The sequence below is a fragment of the Nilaparvata lugens genome, chromosome 5 (genome assembly GCF_014356525.2).
Source record: "Nilaparvata lugens isolate BPH chromosome 5, ASM1435652v1, whole genome shotgun sequence".
NCBI classification, from domain to species: domain Eukaryota; kingdom Metazoa; phylum Arthropoda; class Insecta; order Hemiptera; family Delphacidae; genus Nilaparvata; species Nilaparvata lugens.
In genome coordinates, this window is record NC_052508.1 from 48,704,377 (window position 1) to 48,723,105 (window position 18,729).

General features: G+C 35.4%; 2 protein-coding genes across 2 annotated transcripts in view; one reads left to right on the top strand and one right to left on the bottom strand.

Moving 5' to 3' along the window:
* LOC111047738 (N-acetylneuraminate 9-O-acetyltransferase-like) overlaps nt 1-5,589 on the bottom strand; it is a 42,313-nt gene extending 36,724 nt beyond the window's left edge. The window contains exons 1-4 of the mRNA XM_039429515.1: nt 5,320-5,589; nt 2,933-3,029; nt 1,039-1,306; nt 143-150 (exon numbers count right to left, since the gene is read on the bottom strand). Coding sequence (XP_039285449.1) covers nt 143-150; nt 1,039-1,306; nt 2,933-3,029; nt 5,320-5,485 — 539 coding nt within the window. The 5' untranslated portion in view covers nt 5,486-5,589. The remainder of the gene's footprint in view (nt 1-142; nt 151-1,038; nt 1,307-2,932; nt 3,030-5,319) is intronic.
* Nucleotides 5,590-9,608: 4,019 nt separating this feature from the next.
* LOC111047739 (NEDD8-conjugating enzyme UBE2F-like) lies at nt 9,609-13,999 on the top strand. Its single transcript, XM_039428501.1, has 2 exons — nt 9,609-9,807; nt 13,766-13,999. The coding sequence occupies exons 1-2, from the start codon at nt 9,655-9,657 to the stop codon at nt 13,982-13,984; spliced, it is 372 nt and encodes a 123-aa protein (XP_039284435.1). The 5' UTR covers nt 9,609-9,654; the 3' UTR covers nt 13,985-13,999.
* Nucleotides 14,000-18,729: the final 4,730 nt, after the last annotated feature.

Here is an 18,729-nt window from a genome sequence, read left to right on the forward strand (position 1 = left end):
CGAGATTGGAAAAGAGGATAAAATTATACCTGATATGTATGTACACTCTTTGACAGTGAATATCTTGGTAATGCTCTGGTAACTGTTACAGTCTGCATGCGTACCACTCATGCCACACAACTGAGTACACTACCTCAAATACCTGAGTACCTATTGACGAGACATCGAACCACAAAAACAAGTACCCAATTGACAAAGAACGAACGTCAGACGTTTCACGGACAGACGTTGCCACACTATCTGTTGATGAGACATCGAACTACAATATCAAGTGAGGTCCAATTCATACAGAACGACGTCGGACATGGCACGGCCATGGCGGAGGCGTGACGTATTTCCATACCCTCTTAACATGAAAATATGGATTAGATTATAAGCTATAAGAAAGATGGATGAAGTTTCGCGACAATGCACACCAGACGGGCGAAAAGTCTCATTTCAATTCCATTCAACAGTTTTCGTCCGTTCTCATTTTAAACAAGTGGCGAGTAAGTGGCTTGCCTGTTCTAGTATGCCACCAGATACAAAAAAGATGTGTCGCGGACAAGAAAGAGACCGTCCGTGAAACGTCTGACGTTTGTTCTGTGTCAATTGGGCCTTAATGGTTTTTGTAGTTCGATGTCTCGTCAATAGGTACTCAGGTACCTGAGGTAGTGTACTCAGGTAGTGTGGCATGAGAGTAGTCCGCATGCAGACTGTAACAGTTACCAGAGCATTACCAATATTTTCACTGTCAAAGAGTGTATACATATCAGGTATAATTTTATCCTCTTTTCCAATCTCGATATAAACTCAATAATCGCAATGGTCGAAGTGGAACTTTGTTCAGTGTAATTAGCTTAGATATTCACTGTCAAAGAATGTATACATTTTTGGGGGCTGAAATCAAAAGTGAAATTTGAAGTTCCAAAATTGAAATTTTAAATTTTACAGACCCTGAAAAACTCTTGGAAATATTTTTAAAATCTTCAATGATATTATAGGTTTTAAAAATTCTACAATAACAATTTTTAAATTAGGATGAGTTTACACACTTACGCGCCACATCTGAAACTTGGACAGCATTTTCGGTCCAACATCTTCGCTATAAACAAATTCGATGGTCAGCTTCAGCTGATAATCGACAAACGTGAAATTTCTGGATGATTTGGCCAGCGACTGGTACTTGTGCTGAGTTTTGGATTCGTGGCCAGTCAAGTGATCCCAGAACGCGGTGTATAGGTCGTGGATCCTCGAGTCACCGACAAACACGAACCGGTTCTGTCGGCCGTAGAATGCCAAGTAACGCATGCATCGACGAGTATCCCTGAAAGAAAAACATCAATATAAATCCAAATTGAAGTCACTTGTAGAAGTACTGGAAATTCGTCTACAATTTTACATAGTGCCAGTTTTCATGCTCTAAACGTCATTTGGACTGGATTCGATTGATTTATTCATATAGATTAGGCGTCTTGATATTTATTTCTTGGAGAATTTAATCTATCTGTATTTTTATACAGTACTATGAATATCAAGTGCTAATTTTAGTGATAATAATAGAACGAGTATAGTACCATTTTTCGCATTTAAACACATTTTTTCAAACAAAACATCATCAAATTATTAAAACTATTAAAAAATTACTGCATATATATTTCAGGAAAATTATCTGGTGCAAACATAAAATAAATATGTCCGCACCTCAAGATGGAGAAATTTGCTTGCTCGAAATACGTGGTAGGTCCAGAAAGTAAGTTCCGTTTGGTAATAAAATTAAATTATGTACAGATACAAAAAAGTTATTTATTGCACAAAATTCTACAACTCTTAAACTACTTTTCCACATAACTACCGAAATTTTGCAGACATTTGTCATAGCGTGGCACAAGTTTTTGTATGCCTTCTTCATAGAAATTTGCCGCCTGTGTCTTCAACCAGTTGGAAACAGTTTCTTTCAGCTTGTCGAAATTTCAGTTTTCCGGTAACAATTTTCATGCATTTCTGATCGTGAAATTTGGGGAAATTCCATAGCGAGAGCACTAATTGTAAACCTTCGGTTTTCATGGATCTTGTCAGCAATCGCGTGAACCATTTCTTCTGTAACCACAGATGGACACCCACTTCGTTCTTCATCAAGCACATCACTACGTCCGTCATTGAACTGACGGACCCATCTTCTCACCATTGAATCACTCATCGCACTTTGTCCATAAACATCGCAAATTTGCTGATAAATTTCACTTGGGTTCACTTTCCTTGCATTCAGAAAACGAATCACAGACCTGATTTCAAAGGGGCGGGATTTTCAATCAACACTGACATTGTAAACAAGCATAACTAATCGTACGTGGCTGACAGCGATCTCCAAATGGCGCACGTTTCTTCTCCTTGATACAGAGTGTCTACCGCACATGTGCGGAACTGCGATCGCAGCGCTGTAGCGGATATAAATTGAAACGGAACTTACTTTCTGGACGTGCTATCGTATAATGTGTTTTTTTTTTCAATTTTTGAATAATTTGAAGAAGTCTTTAAAAAATGGAAGGTGTTTTTGATGCGAAAAATGGTATACTAGTTCTATTTTTATCACTTAAATTAGCCCTTGATATCCATAATACTATATAAAAATACATAGAATAAATTCTCCAAGAAATAAATATCAAGACGCCTAATCTAAGCAAGAAATGGTACGGTACTATAAAATTATTCCACTATATGCAGTAATTTTTATATGATTTGGAAAAGATTTGATATGATTTTGATTAGTGATGCATCAATGTAAAGCGGTGGGATATAGATTCTGTCACACTTCTTATCAGGAATGAAATGAATTCGATGTTGTAATGCCAATTCATGTCGTTATTTGTGATATAATATTCAGGCATCTAATCGTTCTTAGTTGAATAGACACTGATCAGTCAAGCTGTGGTAAATTTAAATCAAGGCTTACGTTTGACTGTAACGATGCAACAAACAACCATACGGCTGCCATTCCATGTCACCCTTGTATCTCCCATCAGAAAGAAGCCATGTACATGAGTCTGTTCCTGAAAAATAAAGAAAACTTCAATTGTGAGGTTGGTTGGTTGGTGGTGGGCGGTGGGAGGCGTTTCATCATCACCACTTTAGAGACAGGTTTACTTGATACTTTAAGTTATCCCACTGGCAGCGCTAAAAGCGCCGTGGTCGTCATCGGAATAATCAGCTTGTATCCTCAAAATACTCATGAAGTTGATAATTTATCAAGGGCAATATAATCTCCCCAATAAGTGGCTCCTAAAGCATTTCTTGAATGGCCCCAGATTGTTTTTAAAAGGTGATCTATCGTATTGTTGGCCATGTCACAGCCTATCATTTCCTGTTCCAGAGATACATTGTGTACAGATTGCTGCTGTGACGCCATGCAACTGCTTGTCATAATGTACTGCTTCTTTGGAAGAGGGAAATAAGGGCGATCACATTCCTAGATTACTGTAAGGCACTTATCAAGGATATGAGGTTCCATGATGAACGTAAATGACAATTTCCAGATGCTTTTTCCACATCGATCCTATCTTCAAGGTTCAGAAGCTAATTTTGAGGATAATAGGACGCAAACATCCACTCTTCCCTTCAGTACTACTATACTCGGAGCTCAGCATCCTCAGCATCAGACAGATTTACATTCACAGACTTCTAACATTCACCAGAAAGAACCCACAACTCTTCATCAATTTGAATCACCCGCAAGGAACACGCAGAAGGAACATGGTCTTGGCAATTCCCAGGATGACAACATCAGCTGCTCAGAGGTCAGCCACATATTTAGGACCAAAAATTTTCAATAAACTGCCAATAGCTATTAAAGAAACAGTTCCAATCAATTCAATCAAATTGAAAACAAAAAAGTGGCTCCTGTCCAATAGAATCAATCATGGAGAACAATTAGTTCTATGAAAAATTTTCCATACTGTTTCATTCTCATTTTCTTCATTATAATGATTTTTCCCCATGAGTATTATAAATGTTTTTTATATTAAATTTTTATAAAATTTCTACATCTTAGGTTATCAATTTTCTTTTTTGAATTTGTGTATAGAAATGTGGTTTATATGAACTTCTAATGACTCCCAAAATGTATCTTTATTAGAATTTTTAACTTTTGGCATAAAATCTTAAACAATAGCAAAATTAGTGGCATCCCGACACATATTCATAGTGGGGCCACATTTTCTTAGATCAGCAAGTAATCACTAATTGTATTAATACTTTGTAAACAATTGTACCTTATATGCTTTGTGTAATCATGTCTATAATTTGTAATCATGTCTTTTAGAAAGGAATGAAATCCATAAGTCTAGTGTACAACACACGTCTGTATTTCCGTCTTTACACCAGTCATGCTATAAGGAAGTATATGCTCGTGAGCAATGGTAGAACTATAAGTAAATAAGTGATATAAATATAGCCTACTCAAGTATTTGTCAAATAATCAATATCTGCATATGCCTAAAACTAAACTGTCCTATAACTAAACGTTCTAAAACTAAACTTCCTGTAACTAAACTGTCCTTGAACGTAACAAAATGTTCTGACAATGTGTAGAATAGATTTTTCTTCAGCCAGAACTCAACTCTGATTCTAAAAGCAATACAGTTTCTTCACACTAAAAAGTATTTTATTTTTAAAGAGTTTTTTCTAGTTGGTTCTGCAGCGTAGCATGTCAATTTCAAGTCTCCTCCTTGTAATATGTGCATAATGATCAGCTCTTAGCATATGACTGTTCTCAGTATTTTTAAAATACAGCAGACTGAAAAGTATTTACTAGTTGAAGACTGTAAGGATGCCCAGTTAAACAAAGATTAATCTACAATGCTTACTGTTTGTTACTTGAAAGTCGTTTTTATTTTTCACTTGTCATTGGGACTTTTCACCATTTTCATTGAGGAAAAATTGTACCTACTGAATTAAATACTACACACTTCACTCAATTTTGATGGCAATGTCACTAATCACTATCTTTACAATAAAATTGGCCACTGACTACAGAGAAGTCAAAGCAAGTAACAAATAAGTAAGTAGGTAAGTAAATTGAGTTATATCTCACGGTATTAATATAACTAACAGAATACCTGAGATTAATATAAAGCAAATTACCTATAAGGTGAGAACACAAATGGTTGAAATGATTATTAATAATCATAATAGGAAACTAAAAAAAAAATCAGTGAATGGAATAGAATGTTAATCTATCAAATTCAACCTTAGTTTTCGTTTCAACATTTTTAATGGTAAAGAAAAAGTTATGATTTAAGATTACAAATAAGAAAGAATGGAATAATATTTTTAATTACTTACCATACCGCAAGTGGATTACTCCATGATATAAAATAAAACTTAGAACAAGACCACAAGCAATAAGCTTAGCATTCTTTGAATTAATTTGCTGTATAATTTCAGCAGGTCTCTCGGATTTGGCTTCAGCCCACAATAAAGGTTCAGCATCAAACTCGTCGTCTGGCATGTTTACAATAATAATTAAAAACCATTTGTCAAACTTACAAATAAGAAACCATCCACAGAACACCCTTTCGAACCCAACCTCAACAACACAATCACGGCAAAAAATCAAAATGTCCAACAGCTGATAAATAGTGTAGAAGAGTGAAAACAGTAGAGATACTACAACACTGCAACAATCAATATTGAGCCTTAATTTATTGTTCTCAACCACAGAATTGTTTCAACATTTTTTTCCTAAAGCCAATAATAAATATACGTTGAAGAATTTTTTTTAAAATAGAAATTGAATCATGAAATTTAGTCATGTTGAATTTATTGTAATAAAAGATTGAGCGACTGGTCTGCTCTCTACATAAATAATTCTGATTTACTCAATGAAATTTTTCTGTTTTCTGTTATGATTATCTAAAATTTCTAAACTAAAGTCTGAAGTTGTGAAGTGTTTTAGGTTAGATAATACAAAGTGAAAATATAAATTTGTTGTTTCTTGCACATTGATACATTATGATACTATGTGAAACTTTAATGATTTGTTTCTAGGTTTAAAGAAATGTGAGCCAAACATTTGTATTCTGAAAAAACGGAGTAACAAAAAACATAGGTAGACTAGAGATCACCTCTTGTGTTCAAAATTTATTAGTAGAAAATGTACTTATCCAACGAATGCTAACAGCTCAAAAACCAATGATTCTATCCGTTTCATTGACATTTCAACCTGGTTTCTTTTAAGAGGATTGGGACTGTGATAAATTTTTGTTTTAAGGCATGATAACCCTCACAAGAAAACTGAAAACAGATGCGGAAGCTCAAAAGAGTGGAAGCATATTAGGTACTGTAGTTAAAGCACTGCAGGAGGGATAATACAGAATTTGAGAAGTGATTTCTTTATACTTAAATCTGCATCCTTTACCCATAATATGGGATCGATGGCGTCAAAAACATACAATACACAAAAAATAAAAACATACATAAGGCATGTTTAGCAAGACAGTATTTCCGGCAAATCATCACTCATATATTCACTAACACTGTAGTACGCCTTTCTTTTCAAGTGCTCGGATACAACTCTCTCAAACGCTCTTGAATCCAACTGTTTTACTCATGTAGGCAGCCTATTGAAGTATCGCAATGCCGAACTCCTGAAGCACACCTGTGATCTCTGAAGGCGTACTCAGGGAATATCAATCAGCTCTCGATGTCGGGTATTATGTTCATGCACATTAGTCCGAGTCAACATGTACTGCTGGTTCTTCTTGACACACAGACAGAGAAGTAGGAAGTGGCAGATCACTGTTAAAATACCAAGTCTAACAAAAAGGGGCTTGCATTGTGCGCAATAATCGCTTGCGGTGATGATTCGGGCAGCCCGTTTTTGCAGCTTCAGTATGTACACAACCTTTGCTGAATGACCGCACATGAGTAGGCCATAGGAAACGTGACAGTGGAAGAGCGCGTGATACACCAGACTAAATACGCCTCAGTCACATGACCCCTCAGTTTCAGCAGCAGAATACAAATTCTGGACAGTCTTGTGGTCACATGCTGAATATGGCTGGTTCAGTTGAGTTTATTGTCCAGAACAAAACCCAGCAGCTTGACAGGGTCTTGATCACCAGGAAGGTTTCTTGACAAGCTGCAGATGACATGCTGGGTCTTGTTTGCATTCAACTGGAATTGGTTTGCCAGGAGTCCACTACACCATAGTAGCGCAGTTTCTCAATCAGGATGCAATGGTCAACACAATCAAAGGCTCTGCTCAGGTCGCACAAGGTCAGCTCCAGAGACTCTCCGTTCTCAAACACCTGTCCAATACGTTCAGCCACTTTATTTACTGCATCCACAGTAGACCTCCCTCTTCGAAAACCGAACTGCATACTTGAAAGAAGGTTTTGTCTTTCAAAGAAGTTCTCAAGCTGGGGCTTGATGACTGCTTCAACCACCTTTCCAAACACTGGAGTCACTGAAATTGGCCTGAAGCTGTTAAGGCTCTGGTGGTCCCCCTTCTTGTGGACAGGAACGGTTTTTGAGGTCTTCAGGAAATCTGGAAAAGCATCAGTTCTCAGGCAGTCGTAGACAGCTGCTGCCAGGGGATCTGAAATAGAATCAATCACCTCCCAAAGCATATAAGCAGACATGCCGTAGATAGCAGGACTCCTGGATGGTTTAAAAGACCGGATTATCCTCCTAAGGGCCATTGGAGTGACTGGACAGAAGACAGAAAGACGAGCGTGTGTGGGTGGTACTCGTGCAGCCAGAAACTCAACTGGATCCTCAGGAACAACTGGCAATGCACTCACTATGTCATTCACTGACTCTATAAAGAAACTGTTGAAAGAGTCAGGACTTGCAAAGTCAAGTTGTCTCCTCGGCATTGATCTATGTGATTTTATCACATCCCATGCAGCCTTGCAACGATTTGGTGCACTCTCAATTTTAGATGCTGTTGCCAACTTTCTAGCTTGCTCAATACTTTTTTTGTAGATGGATTTGGCCCGACGGTTCTTTCTCTGTCATCGCCGTTGCCATGCTCACATATATCTTTTAGGGCAAGCATGATTCCCTTGAGTCTGGCAAGATCATCAGTGTATCACTCAAGATGACTTTTCACACGGCCTGGGCTTTTTTTTGGTCCTTGATTGCGTTGTGGCTTGTCAATTTCCGGAAAAAAGTTGTTAAACTTCTCCCGGAAATACTGGAAAAATGTTCCAAACAGGTCATTTGTGTCATGGAGCACAGCCTCCCAGGGGGTGTGCTGGCCAGTGCATCTCTAAAAAGGGTCAGAGCAGCATCATGTATCGGTCTTTTTCTGAAATTATAGTTGGCATGCCAAGACGGTGATACATCATTCACCACAGAAGAGCTGCAATTTTGGAAAGCTGTTACCAGGGCAGAGTGGTCATCACCATGAAGCTCAATCACTTGAGTGCTGCAAACGCCTGGCTGAAAGCTCACAGCAACATTGTCCAAGCAGGCTGCTCCCCTGGTGGGCTCGGTACAAGTGATGTAAAGGCCCTAACTTCTCATAAGATCCATAACATATCTTGCTTTTGTGTCATCACCACTTCTACTTTTACAGCACACTACGCCTCAGGCCTGCATTGCTTCGTCGGAAACGAATGCTACAAAAGGCTTAAGCCGCCTACACACTCCGACCAAACCTTAGACCAGACGTCTTGCTGCACTCGCAGCACATTCTACATTCGTAGTTGTGACACCGTAAGAAAAACCAGTGTTGTCTAGGAAAATATAGGTTGTGTGTTGTCATGGCACTAGTGTTGTCTAGGAAAATATAGGTTGAGTGTTGTCTAGGAATAAGGCTTAGTTGTGTGTTGTTAACTGAGGAAAAAAGGCAGAAGAAACGAAAAATATGGGTTAAGGCTTAAGGATTGTAAAAGGTTTACACACTTGAATCTGTTAAAAGAACTGGATACCAGTGATTTTAGAAATTTTTTGAGTATGAACGATCAGTGTGTTACCGAATTACTCAATATGGTTAAGCCTTTCATTGAGAAAAATTACACTGAATTGAACTTAAATGAACTTGAACCACAATCAAAAGTCAGATCGCCCAGAGTCAATGTCACAGAGTGATGACCCTCCATTGCTCCCAGCATGGTTTCAACCAAGCTGCGAACAGCATCTGTGGTAGATCTGCCTAGACGGAAATCAAACTGCTGAGGTGAAAAGAGTGAACTTTCCTCAAAGTAGGCACTGATTTGATTGTACATCACAGCTTCAAAGGTTTTTCCAAACACTGGGATGATTGATATGGGCCTGTAGTTACCCAATTCCTCTGGGTCACCTTTTTTGAAGATTGGGACCGTTGTGTGTGTGTGTGTGTGTATTAATGTACCCCTTTCGAATTTGCATTATGACTTCTGGATCAGTGATACCACATGTAGTTCAGGTGAACTTTCATAACACGATAATATAATACTTCCCATCCCTTTCGATAAAAAACGAAACTCCCAATAATTTGATAGAAGATTTACTTATGATGTGTATTGAAGAAAAAGTATTATAAAAAATCATAGTGAAATTCACTTCAGATTGCCAGCATTTGTTTAATGGTAAGCAATGATGAGAAATGCTGACAGTTCTAAGTGAATATTACTATAGGATAAATCATCTGTCATGGACTGTATTATTTTTAATTTTTAGGTGCAAGAAATGGAGCAAATGTTACCAAACACCTGCAAAGTGAAGTTCGACGATCCTCACTGCTTACACGAGTTCTCGCTGATAGTCGCTCCCGATGAAGGTTATTGGCAAGGCGGCAAATTCGTATTCCGTGTCAGCGTTAGTGAAGAATACAATATGGCAGTAAGTTCATTAATGTACATCATAAAAAATATTTCATTTCAATTACCAAAGCCTCCTCTTTACTGGCTAAATTCAGTAACAAGTCAGAATGGTCAGATAACTGAAGATAGACTTGAGATTCAATCAATCAATAATTTTATTCAATTCAACACAATATACATAAAAGAAATCAAAATACAAAAAATCACAATCAAAAATAAATTTCTAATAAAATACAGAAACAGGCTTCATTGTGGGATGTGCTGAAAAGAAAGAAAGGAGGAAAAATACCTATAGTGAGGTCCACGTTATAATGGCAGTGTACGATTGACAATACTGTTGCTGTCCTTTTCTATCATACAACAAAACAGATAGCGCTATCTCTCTCTAGCTTTGCAATGTTGTCAGTTTGCCAGAATATTTTATTTTTACTTTTGACAGTGACTGTACAAAAGTAACTCAGCCGCCATTTTTTTTCTTCATTTTATCAAAATACTTTGGTACACAAGTCGTATAATTGATTTAAAATGTATTTTTGAAACAATGAAATAATTTTTAGACATTACCGTATGAGAAACACAAATTAAAATACCTGAAATGACATTTTAAAAGTTGATAACTAACCATCCTAGACTTCATCCATGCTTCAGTTAGCCTACACGTTTAGGTTAGACCTACTTGTACCGGTATAAATAATATTAACAGGTTATTTCAGAATTATTTCCATTTAAATTACTCATTTTAAAAAGGATTTCTATTTTCCTATCATTTTTAAAAGAAAATGGAATAGAATACCTATCAAATAACTTAATTTCTTTTGTTTTGAAATTCAGATTGTTGTATCACAGCTTTTTAAATTAGCCGCCATTTCAGATTTGTATAAAAATAAAAATCTGATCTCAATTATGAAAGCAAATTTTTCAATCAAATTATGGAAATAGTTATTTGTGCAACTAGTGCGCAAAGTGACAGTTTGCTGCACTGAAAGAAACGTTTTCGCTCCACTTGGATGTAATAAGCTGGTTTTTGTGCGTCATATGGAGGCCGAAAATGTTTGTTTCTGACCAGGATGGTAAAAGTTTTACGGCCCTAGGGCTGTAAAATAACCTTGAAGTCAGCTGATTCTGATTTGATGTGAACGTGTTTACAAAATGGTTTATGAAACGGAATCAGTTTATGCTTCTAGAATTGAATAAGTATTCTGCAATAAGATACTATCATTTTATTGGATGAATTAAATGCAGATATATGATACAGAAGATATTTATTATAAACTATTCAAATTCGATTTTCAGAGTAGGATAGAACTTCTAACCTCAACTTCCGAAGTCAACGACAACAAGCATTGTTGACGTTGACATTCAGATTGGCCAAATTTCAATTGTGCTAAGACACAGCTGATCAAAAAACTTTTCATTATTTGTGTTTATTAATCAAGAATCAAAACATTTATAACAATATCATCTTATTGTCATTTGGAAGGATAAAAAGTATAAACTCAACCTCTTACATAATTGAACATAATCTTTTAGGTTATGTAGACAAATCAGAATAAAAAATAAAAATACTTGGACAATTTCCTGATATTCAGATTACCTCAGATTTGCTAGAGCTATGACCTTCCTGTTTTGCTTTCGGAAGTGCCTAATAAACAATTACTCTCATATTCTGTGTGGCGAAAAATAACGTTCTCACCATGGGCAAAAATGTTTTTCCGGTTCTCAGTCTTTTTTAGTCCTCGGCCTATGGCCTCGGACTTGAAAACCGATTTCGAGCCGGAAAAGCCTTATTTTCGGCCCTGGGTGCGAAATATACTATTACACCCGAGCCGTAGGCGAGGGAGGAATGGTTTCTTGAGTGCAGCAGAGGAACTTTGCGCACGTATTTCACATTTTATTTTTCCTACAGTTACCATTGAATATGAAAAGTGGGTAATTATGGATAAAATGATGGCTGAAATCCATCAAATGTTTGTGTGTGTGATGCTGTTATTAATAACAACCTTAATTCATTAAAAATTAATAATCCAATTGAAGTTGAAAATTCTCAGCCAAAGTTCTCATTTTATTCATTCAAGAATCAGAAAAAATACAGATAAAACAAAAAAATTGCATTCAATTCCAACAGCTGGTTGGGATGGCTGAACCGACAAGCGTGCGACCTAGCAGGAAGAATCGTACCTAACTTCGTTTCATCCAGCTAAAAACAGTATTCAGATATTTAGACATGGTTAACTTACTAAAATTACCGAAAAATACTATAAGTAAACTAAAAAATATCCATAAAATAACATAGACAACAGAAAATATTTTATTGTAGTATATTCTAATGTTATTTTATTAATTTTATTGACATGGATTTCGAATGGTAATTATTTAACCTGAAAATTCGAATTTCATAATGTGTGTTTGCTACATTTCTCATTGCTTATAGTTGAAATAATTATTACTGTCAATAGAAAATAAACATTATTTATTATTAAATGATGAGAAGTTATTATTTAATTATGATTTAGATAAACATTATTCTTGTTTTGGATTTCTAGATTGGGATCTTATCATAAATGTAGGGTAGCCATTGAAATGATTCTTATCTAAATCTAACCACAGTCATTGTTACCAACATAATTTCTGTTTTTGTGCACTAATCCTCCATATAACCCACCAACTATTTTGTGTTGCCATGTTGAAAATCTGGAGTGCAGAAAAATTTTTCCCGCACTAGAGCGGAAAAGTGATTCTTTGCGTTCTGTAATCAGTGCAGCAATGGCCACTTTTCAAGGTAACTGTAGGAAAAATATATTTTCTTGATTAATTTGACATTAAATTGATTATTTTATCAAGGAAATGATAATTATTATTAGATCAAATTTAATGGGATGAATTGAGTAACAGCTGTGTACAATCAGTGGCAAAATGGAGAGACTTGGCATCGTTTTTCTCCTATCTTTCTTCACTGCATTATAACGTGGACCTCACTATAGCCAACTATGGTTTTCCATGTAGGCTGGTAGAGGGTATAAAAGTAAGGAATGAAGGGTGAGAGGAGCGGAAAAGGGAATAAGGTAGGAAAAAGAGAGAAAAAATATGAGCAAAAATTTTAAGCGAGTTCACTTTCAACAAAAATGTATCCAAAAGAAATGGCCTTGCAAACAGTAGTTAGAGCGGAAATCTCAAGATTCATACGTCGATATGGAAGAAAAAGGTACTCTAGGTCCAGGTTTTTAATTCTAGTTTAGTTTTTCTACTAATCTTAAGAGTCTATGAGGAAGTGGTCCTCAGAGATTGAATTCTTTCTGTCAATCCTCTTAAACTTAGAATGGATAATTTTTCCAATGCTCTTTACCTTAACAATCATAGTGTTGAAATTATGAAGCTATCTGAATAATTATGATTTTCCTCCAGCCAAGTTTCCTGGAGTAAAAATAACAATAATCTAGCTCAAAGAACATTCATACCATGGATCATTACTAATTCAGGCATTTATGAAAAATTTCTATTTTGAGTAAATCTTTGTAGGCAATTCCATTATTGAAATTCTTTATTCGTTACTTATTATTAGTGGGACTTTTATTTTTATAATATTATATACACTACAATTTACAAAGGGTTTTCTTTGAGTAAGCGCAATACAGCCTATACTAGTAGTACTAAACTCAACTTTTCCCTCTTCCTAGTCACAATTCAATCTAGCCTATTTGATTTTGAATCAACTTGTCATTTTCAAAATTGTTGGTCTATAGTCTACTTTTTTACACCCATTTTCGTGTTCAAGAATAATCAAAATTAATTCCACTTCTCCTATATCTACTCATATTATGTAAGAAAAATTAAGATTAGTAATGTATTTTGAGAATGAAATTGTAGAAACCCGCATTTAAATTATTTGAATAGATGACTACCTCTTTATCAAATTAATTTGATGAATTTAAAATTTATGAATTTGCTTTTTAGTGATGTTTGTATTTGATACTTTGCAGCCTCCTAGCGTAAAGTGTTCAACGAAACTGTGGCACCCGAACATAAGTGAAGAAGGAGACATCTGCCTGAGTCTACTGCGCCAGAACTCGATCGATGGCCTAGGGTGGGCGCCGACGCGCCGTCTCAAAGACCTCATCTGGGGATTGAACTCACTTTTCACGGTAACTGATAACATGCAACAATCATTATTTATTATAATGAATTGTGTTATTTTCTAATATTTTTACAACAGTACTCGTGATTTTGTTGCTTGTCAAACGCTTTTCGTGGCACTGACATCTTCAACGTACAAGAAGTAGCTAGAGGATGTACTCGCTCTGTTTCAGCTCTTCTGTTTCTAGCTACTCCTTGTACGCTGAAGATGTGGCTCAGTATCACGAAACGCGTCCGACAAGCAACAAAATCGTGAGTACTGTTGTAAAACTGTAAGATAACACAATCTATTTCAATTTCAATTCATTTATTGCCAATTTAGAATATTCAAGACATATTACAAACTCTTTATAATATGACATATCATTAAAAAATATAAATAAATAAACATAATTATTCATACATATACTTAAATAAAAATAAAATGAAAAATCTAGGCATCATCAGCAAAAAGAAATATAATTAATATCAACATTTCAAGTAGGATGAAGACAAAAGTAGAGATTTACTGTCTACCGCTCGTAACTTGGTCTCTGGAAGGAATGCAGTCGATCTAGTTTTAGGCGTGACATATGGCACTGGAGAGCCAGGTAGCGAGTACACAAACACTGTGGTCTATTTGACTTCGCCAAATGTAATTGAGCAATTTCCATCCCACCAAATTTGTAATTTAACCAGCGATCTATAAGTAAATTTACATCCTAACGTTCTTAGTCGTTACATAAAATAATAGAGTGTTAGATTAAAGTTCAACTTTTAACTTTTTCGATGAAACTAAAAAAATCATTGTTTTTTTCTGAATATCACTTCGCTTAGACTTATTATAAGTTTCCCCAGTCTGTGACATTGTAAAAATGCTAGTTCTACGGAGGCTATTCCACAAAATCACTATAACTATTTTAAAACTAATTTAATAAATCGCTATAACTATTTTAAAATGGCTACTATCTTAATGAAAAAATAACACACCATTTCTACGTTTACTCCGGTCAGCTGCGGAAACAAAACTGAAAGCTGAATGGTGAATAGCTTTATTAGTGAGCACGGTTTGTAGTCACACTACCGAGTCGTCAACAACATGGCGCCACTCGTTCATTTCCCCCCTACGCCTCAGACCTCAGAAGTCAAGTTACGAGCGGTGGACAGTAATCATTATTTCATGACTTTAACACTACCATGATGTAGTCATATGTCATGAAATAGTGTGTTAATACAGCGAAGTTGGAATGGATCGAGTATCATGGACACTTACCATCGTCCGAGTCACCTGATCAGTTGTGATGTGGGTGGTTTAAGAAAGCAAGGATCGTCGGGTGAGATCCAGACTCTTGGAGAGTTCTTCGGGTTAATTGCTGGCCGGCTCAGGTGTTGACTAGTCTTGGCCCCTGTGGGCCCTTTTTGTACTGGCTATTCTGGCCGGTGATGAGATAGCCCTATCTTGGAAATTTCCGCTTCTGGGAAATTAATCAGCTGACATGCAGATCATTTTTTGGTTTCTCGCATATAACTCGAAAACTAAGCATATCACGGAGAAGACTATTCTATACTAAATTAAAGCTTACATAATTTTCTACAATATCGATTTCACTACTTTTTATTTATCTTGAAGGAAATGGGGGTGAAATTTTTCATTTTTTTAGCAGTTGATCATTTGACAAATAAAGTTGAAGGGAATGTCTGGAAGCTGGAACACAATTTTTGATTTTGCAGCTCAATCGAGACTAGTTGGGAGGTGAACATGACAAAAGTCACCCAACTCATCGTCTATAGTTTTCGAGGTATCCGCTCTTGATGGTGTGACATGTTTGATAAAAACAATTTTGCCTCCCATGATTTTTTGCAATTTTTGCTCTTATAGATTTTAGGAAAATCGATGGAAAAATACATGCTGATTATGAGCTTGTATAGCATCAAACTATCTTCAATTTTATGTACGATTTTATTTATTTCCCTACGATTGTTGCAGCAGCTTTAGTGTTGAGTGTGAAATCTCCAGTTCTAAATAGATCAATTGACAAAGGAATTTGGAGGGAATGTTTCGAACACAATTTTTGACATTGCAGCTTTGTTGGGACTAGTTAGGTGGTGAACATATCAATAGTGTCCATCCCTACCCCTTGTGCAAAAGGTATGAGGTTGGTTTAAAAGTTGAATTTTTTCGTTTTTTTTGCTTGCACTCTTCTATCTTGGAAACAATGCGTTCAATCGACATGACTAACCATTTAAAAATTAAGCTTGATAAATTTAGCCTACTTCAATTGTTGATCAATGAACTTTTGTGATATTTCCACAGTTTCCAAGATATTCGCTAATGAAAATGTAAAATTTTCAAATAAGAGGCTTTTATCCAATTTTTTGCTCTTTCAGAGCTTACTACTCTCCAACAATGCATCGTAAAAGTGAATGCTTATCGTAGATTTGTAGAGAAATAAACTCTCTTTGATTTTATATATTATTTCACTATTTCATGTTTTCCTCTCATTGTTATAGCAGTTTTAATGTGGGAGGTGAATTTTCAATAATTTTGCAACTAGTGTCAATTTAGAAATTAATTGAACAATAATTCAACTTTATAGAATGAATGAATTAATTATTAATTCATAATTTAGAATCTATTGAACAATAATTTCGAAATAATAACATTAATCTAGCATCAATAACATGTATCATCGAATTTTGATGAATTACTATAAATATTTTTATAAATTTTGTTCATTTTTTCAGGACCTGCTAACTTTGATGATCCTCTCAATATAGAAGCTGCTGAATTGTATCTTAAAGATCGAGATCAGTTTAGGAATAAAGTCAGGGAATACGTTACTCAATTTGCAAGAAGATGATTCAAATAAAATTAATTCTACACTACCATTAGGTTCTAATATTGAAATACACACTGGAAATGCTAAAAATTAATAATTGATATTTCATAACTATAAGAATATCCTATTTTCTTTCCAAACTGGTTATTGTACTTCTGTTTTCAAGTTGTTTAATAAATTAATGTTTGTGAATACATTTGATTGTTTTATTATTAATTTTTTGACATTGAATTTATTCGATATTTCTGGAAGCTATATTTATTTTGTAGTAATGGCTAATGGCATGTAATTGACTGCGAGCGATTTTTCTCCCCCTTCTCGGAGACACAGGTATTTCCTTGAGAGACGTTTTCGTGATGCGTCCGAGTTCTGGGCCGGAAAAAATTTATCGACATTACTCTCAGGGCAGAACATGTAGATAATCTGAAGCAGCTTGCACACAGGGACATTAGTAGCGTCAATTAGGCGTCCACTGGCTACTACCACAAATCAGAATGTGAATTTTTGTGTACATTTGTGTTCTGGACATTTCCAATTTGCGTTTCCTTAGTAGCTAATGTAAAATGTGATTTCAAGGTGCGTGTGATTGAGGATACTATTCAATTTAAAAATTCTTCTTTACTGTAACTAAAAATCTGGTCCGCAATCTTGGATCCGCCATTTTGAATGTAACTTTTTTTAAATTGGAAGATTGTCATCAATCATTTGATATGTCATTTCGATACGGAATTTCAAGGCAAAATGAATGGTGAAAACCGCACATCGATATCTCAAACCGTTTCGAAGATGTTCAGATTATTAATCACTACCATACAAATCAGAAATGAAATAAATAAGTACATTAGTAAACGGGTTGAGATATCGATGTGCGGGTTTCACTATTGATTTTGTATTGAAATCATGTATCACATGACCTCCTTACTATTTAAAAAAATAAATTTACATTAAAAATAGCGGATCCAAGATGGCGAACCAGATTTTTAAAGTCATAGTAAAGTATTATTTTCAATTTGAGTAGGATCCCCAATCACACCCACCGTCGAATTACCTTTGTGTATGAGATATGAAGCCATTCTCGGACATTTCACCCAACCTGTATAATTTTCTTTTGTGATGAGTGACGTGCACTCCCATAGGAGACAGCAGTGACTCATAGCACCAATGGTTGGCCAGAATTACAGTAACTATATTACCCACAGTATGGCCATTGGAATTTTTTTCCCCGCCGCCGCCATGAAGATTCCAAATTGAATTTTACAATGGAGCTTATATGGGATTATAAGTAAAATCGCTTGCTTTTACTTATTAAAGTATATTTTTGTGATTATTAACTTCGATATAATTTCTTTCTTGTTTTTTCTATATTCACAATATAGTTTTGGAACTTGAAATAGTAATTTGTAGATAATAGCGAGTAAAAATGGAAGGTGGGTAAACGTAACCTGAAAGCTGAATTTCCAAAAAAAAAAATACCATAAAACTTTTGAAATGTGTCATGATACATTTTGTTCCATTGACAAATGATAAAGTTCCCATATCTATTTCTAGAAGCATGATGGAATTCTCATCACAATAGATTCCATAACATTTAAATAGTTTGTTTTATTCAGCCAATAAGTCTGACGAAAATATTGTAAAGCACAACATTGAATATAAACTCTGGAAGAGCCAATTATTCTAGCCATAGTACTACTTGATGAATTTAATAAACATGTAAGAAATTGAAAAATAACACACATAACCATTATTGTTTATATTTAGTGATATTTCTAATCTTAACCACTGCTCGTGGTAATGCAACTCGAAAATCATATCAATAGCTATTGTACCAACATGTTATGGGTAGGGTACTCAGTACTGAAGAGAATCAATCAGAGAAGTCAAGACGACTTTAATCAGCACTTAATCATGGTTAAATATTTCATAAAATGTTATATTCAATTGAGCCACAAAAAATATTTTGAAATTGGATTATTTGAAGTTCGATCCAA

Coding starts and splice junctions, on each gene's coding strand:
- LOC111047739 (XM_039428501.1), top strand. CDS start 9,655: ATGGAGCAAATGTTACCAAACACCTGCAAAGTGAAGTTCGACGATCCT. Junction 9,808..13,765: donor GTGAAGAATACAATATGGCA/GTAAGTTCATTA, acceptor GATACTTTGCAG/CCTCCTAGCGTAAAGTGTTC.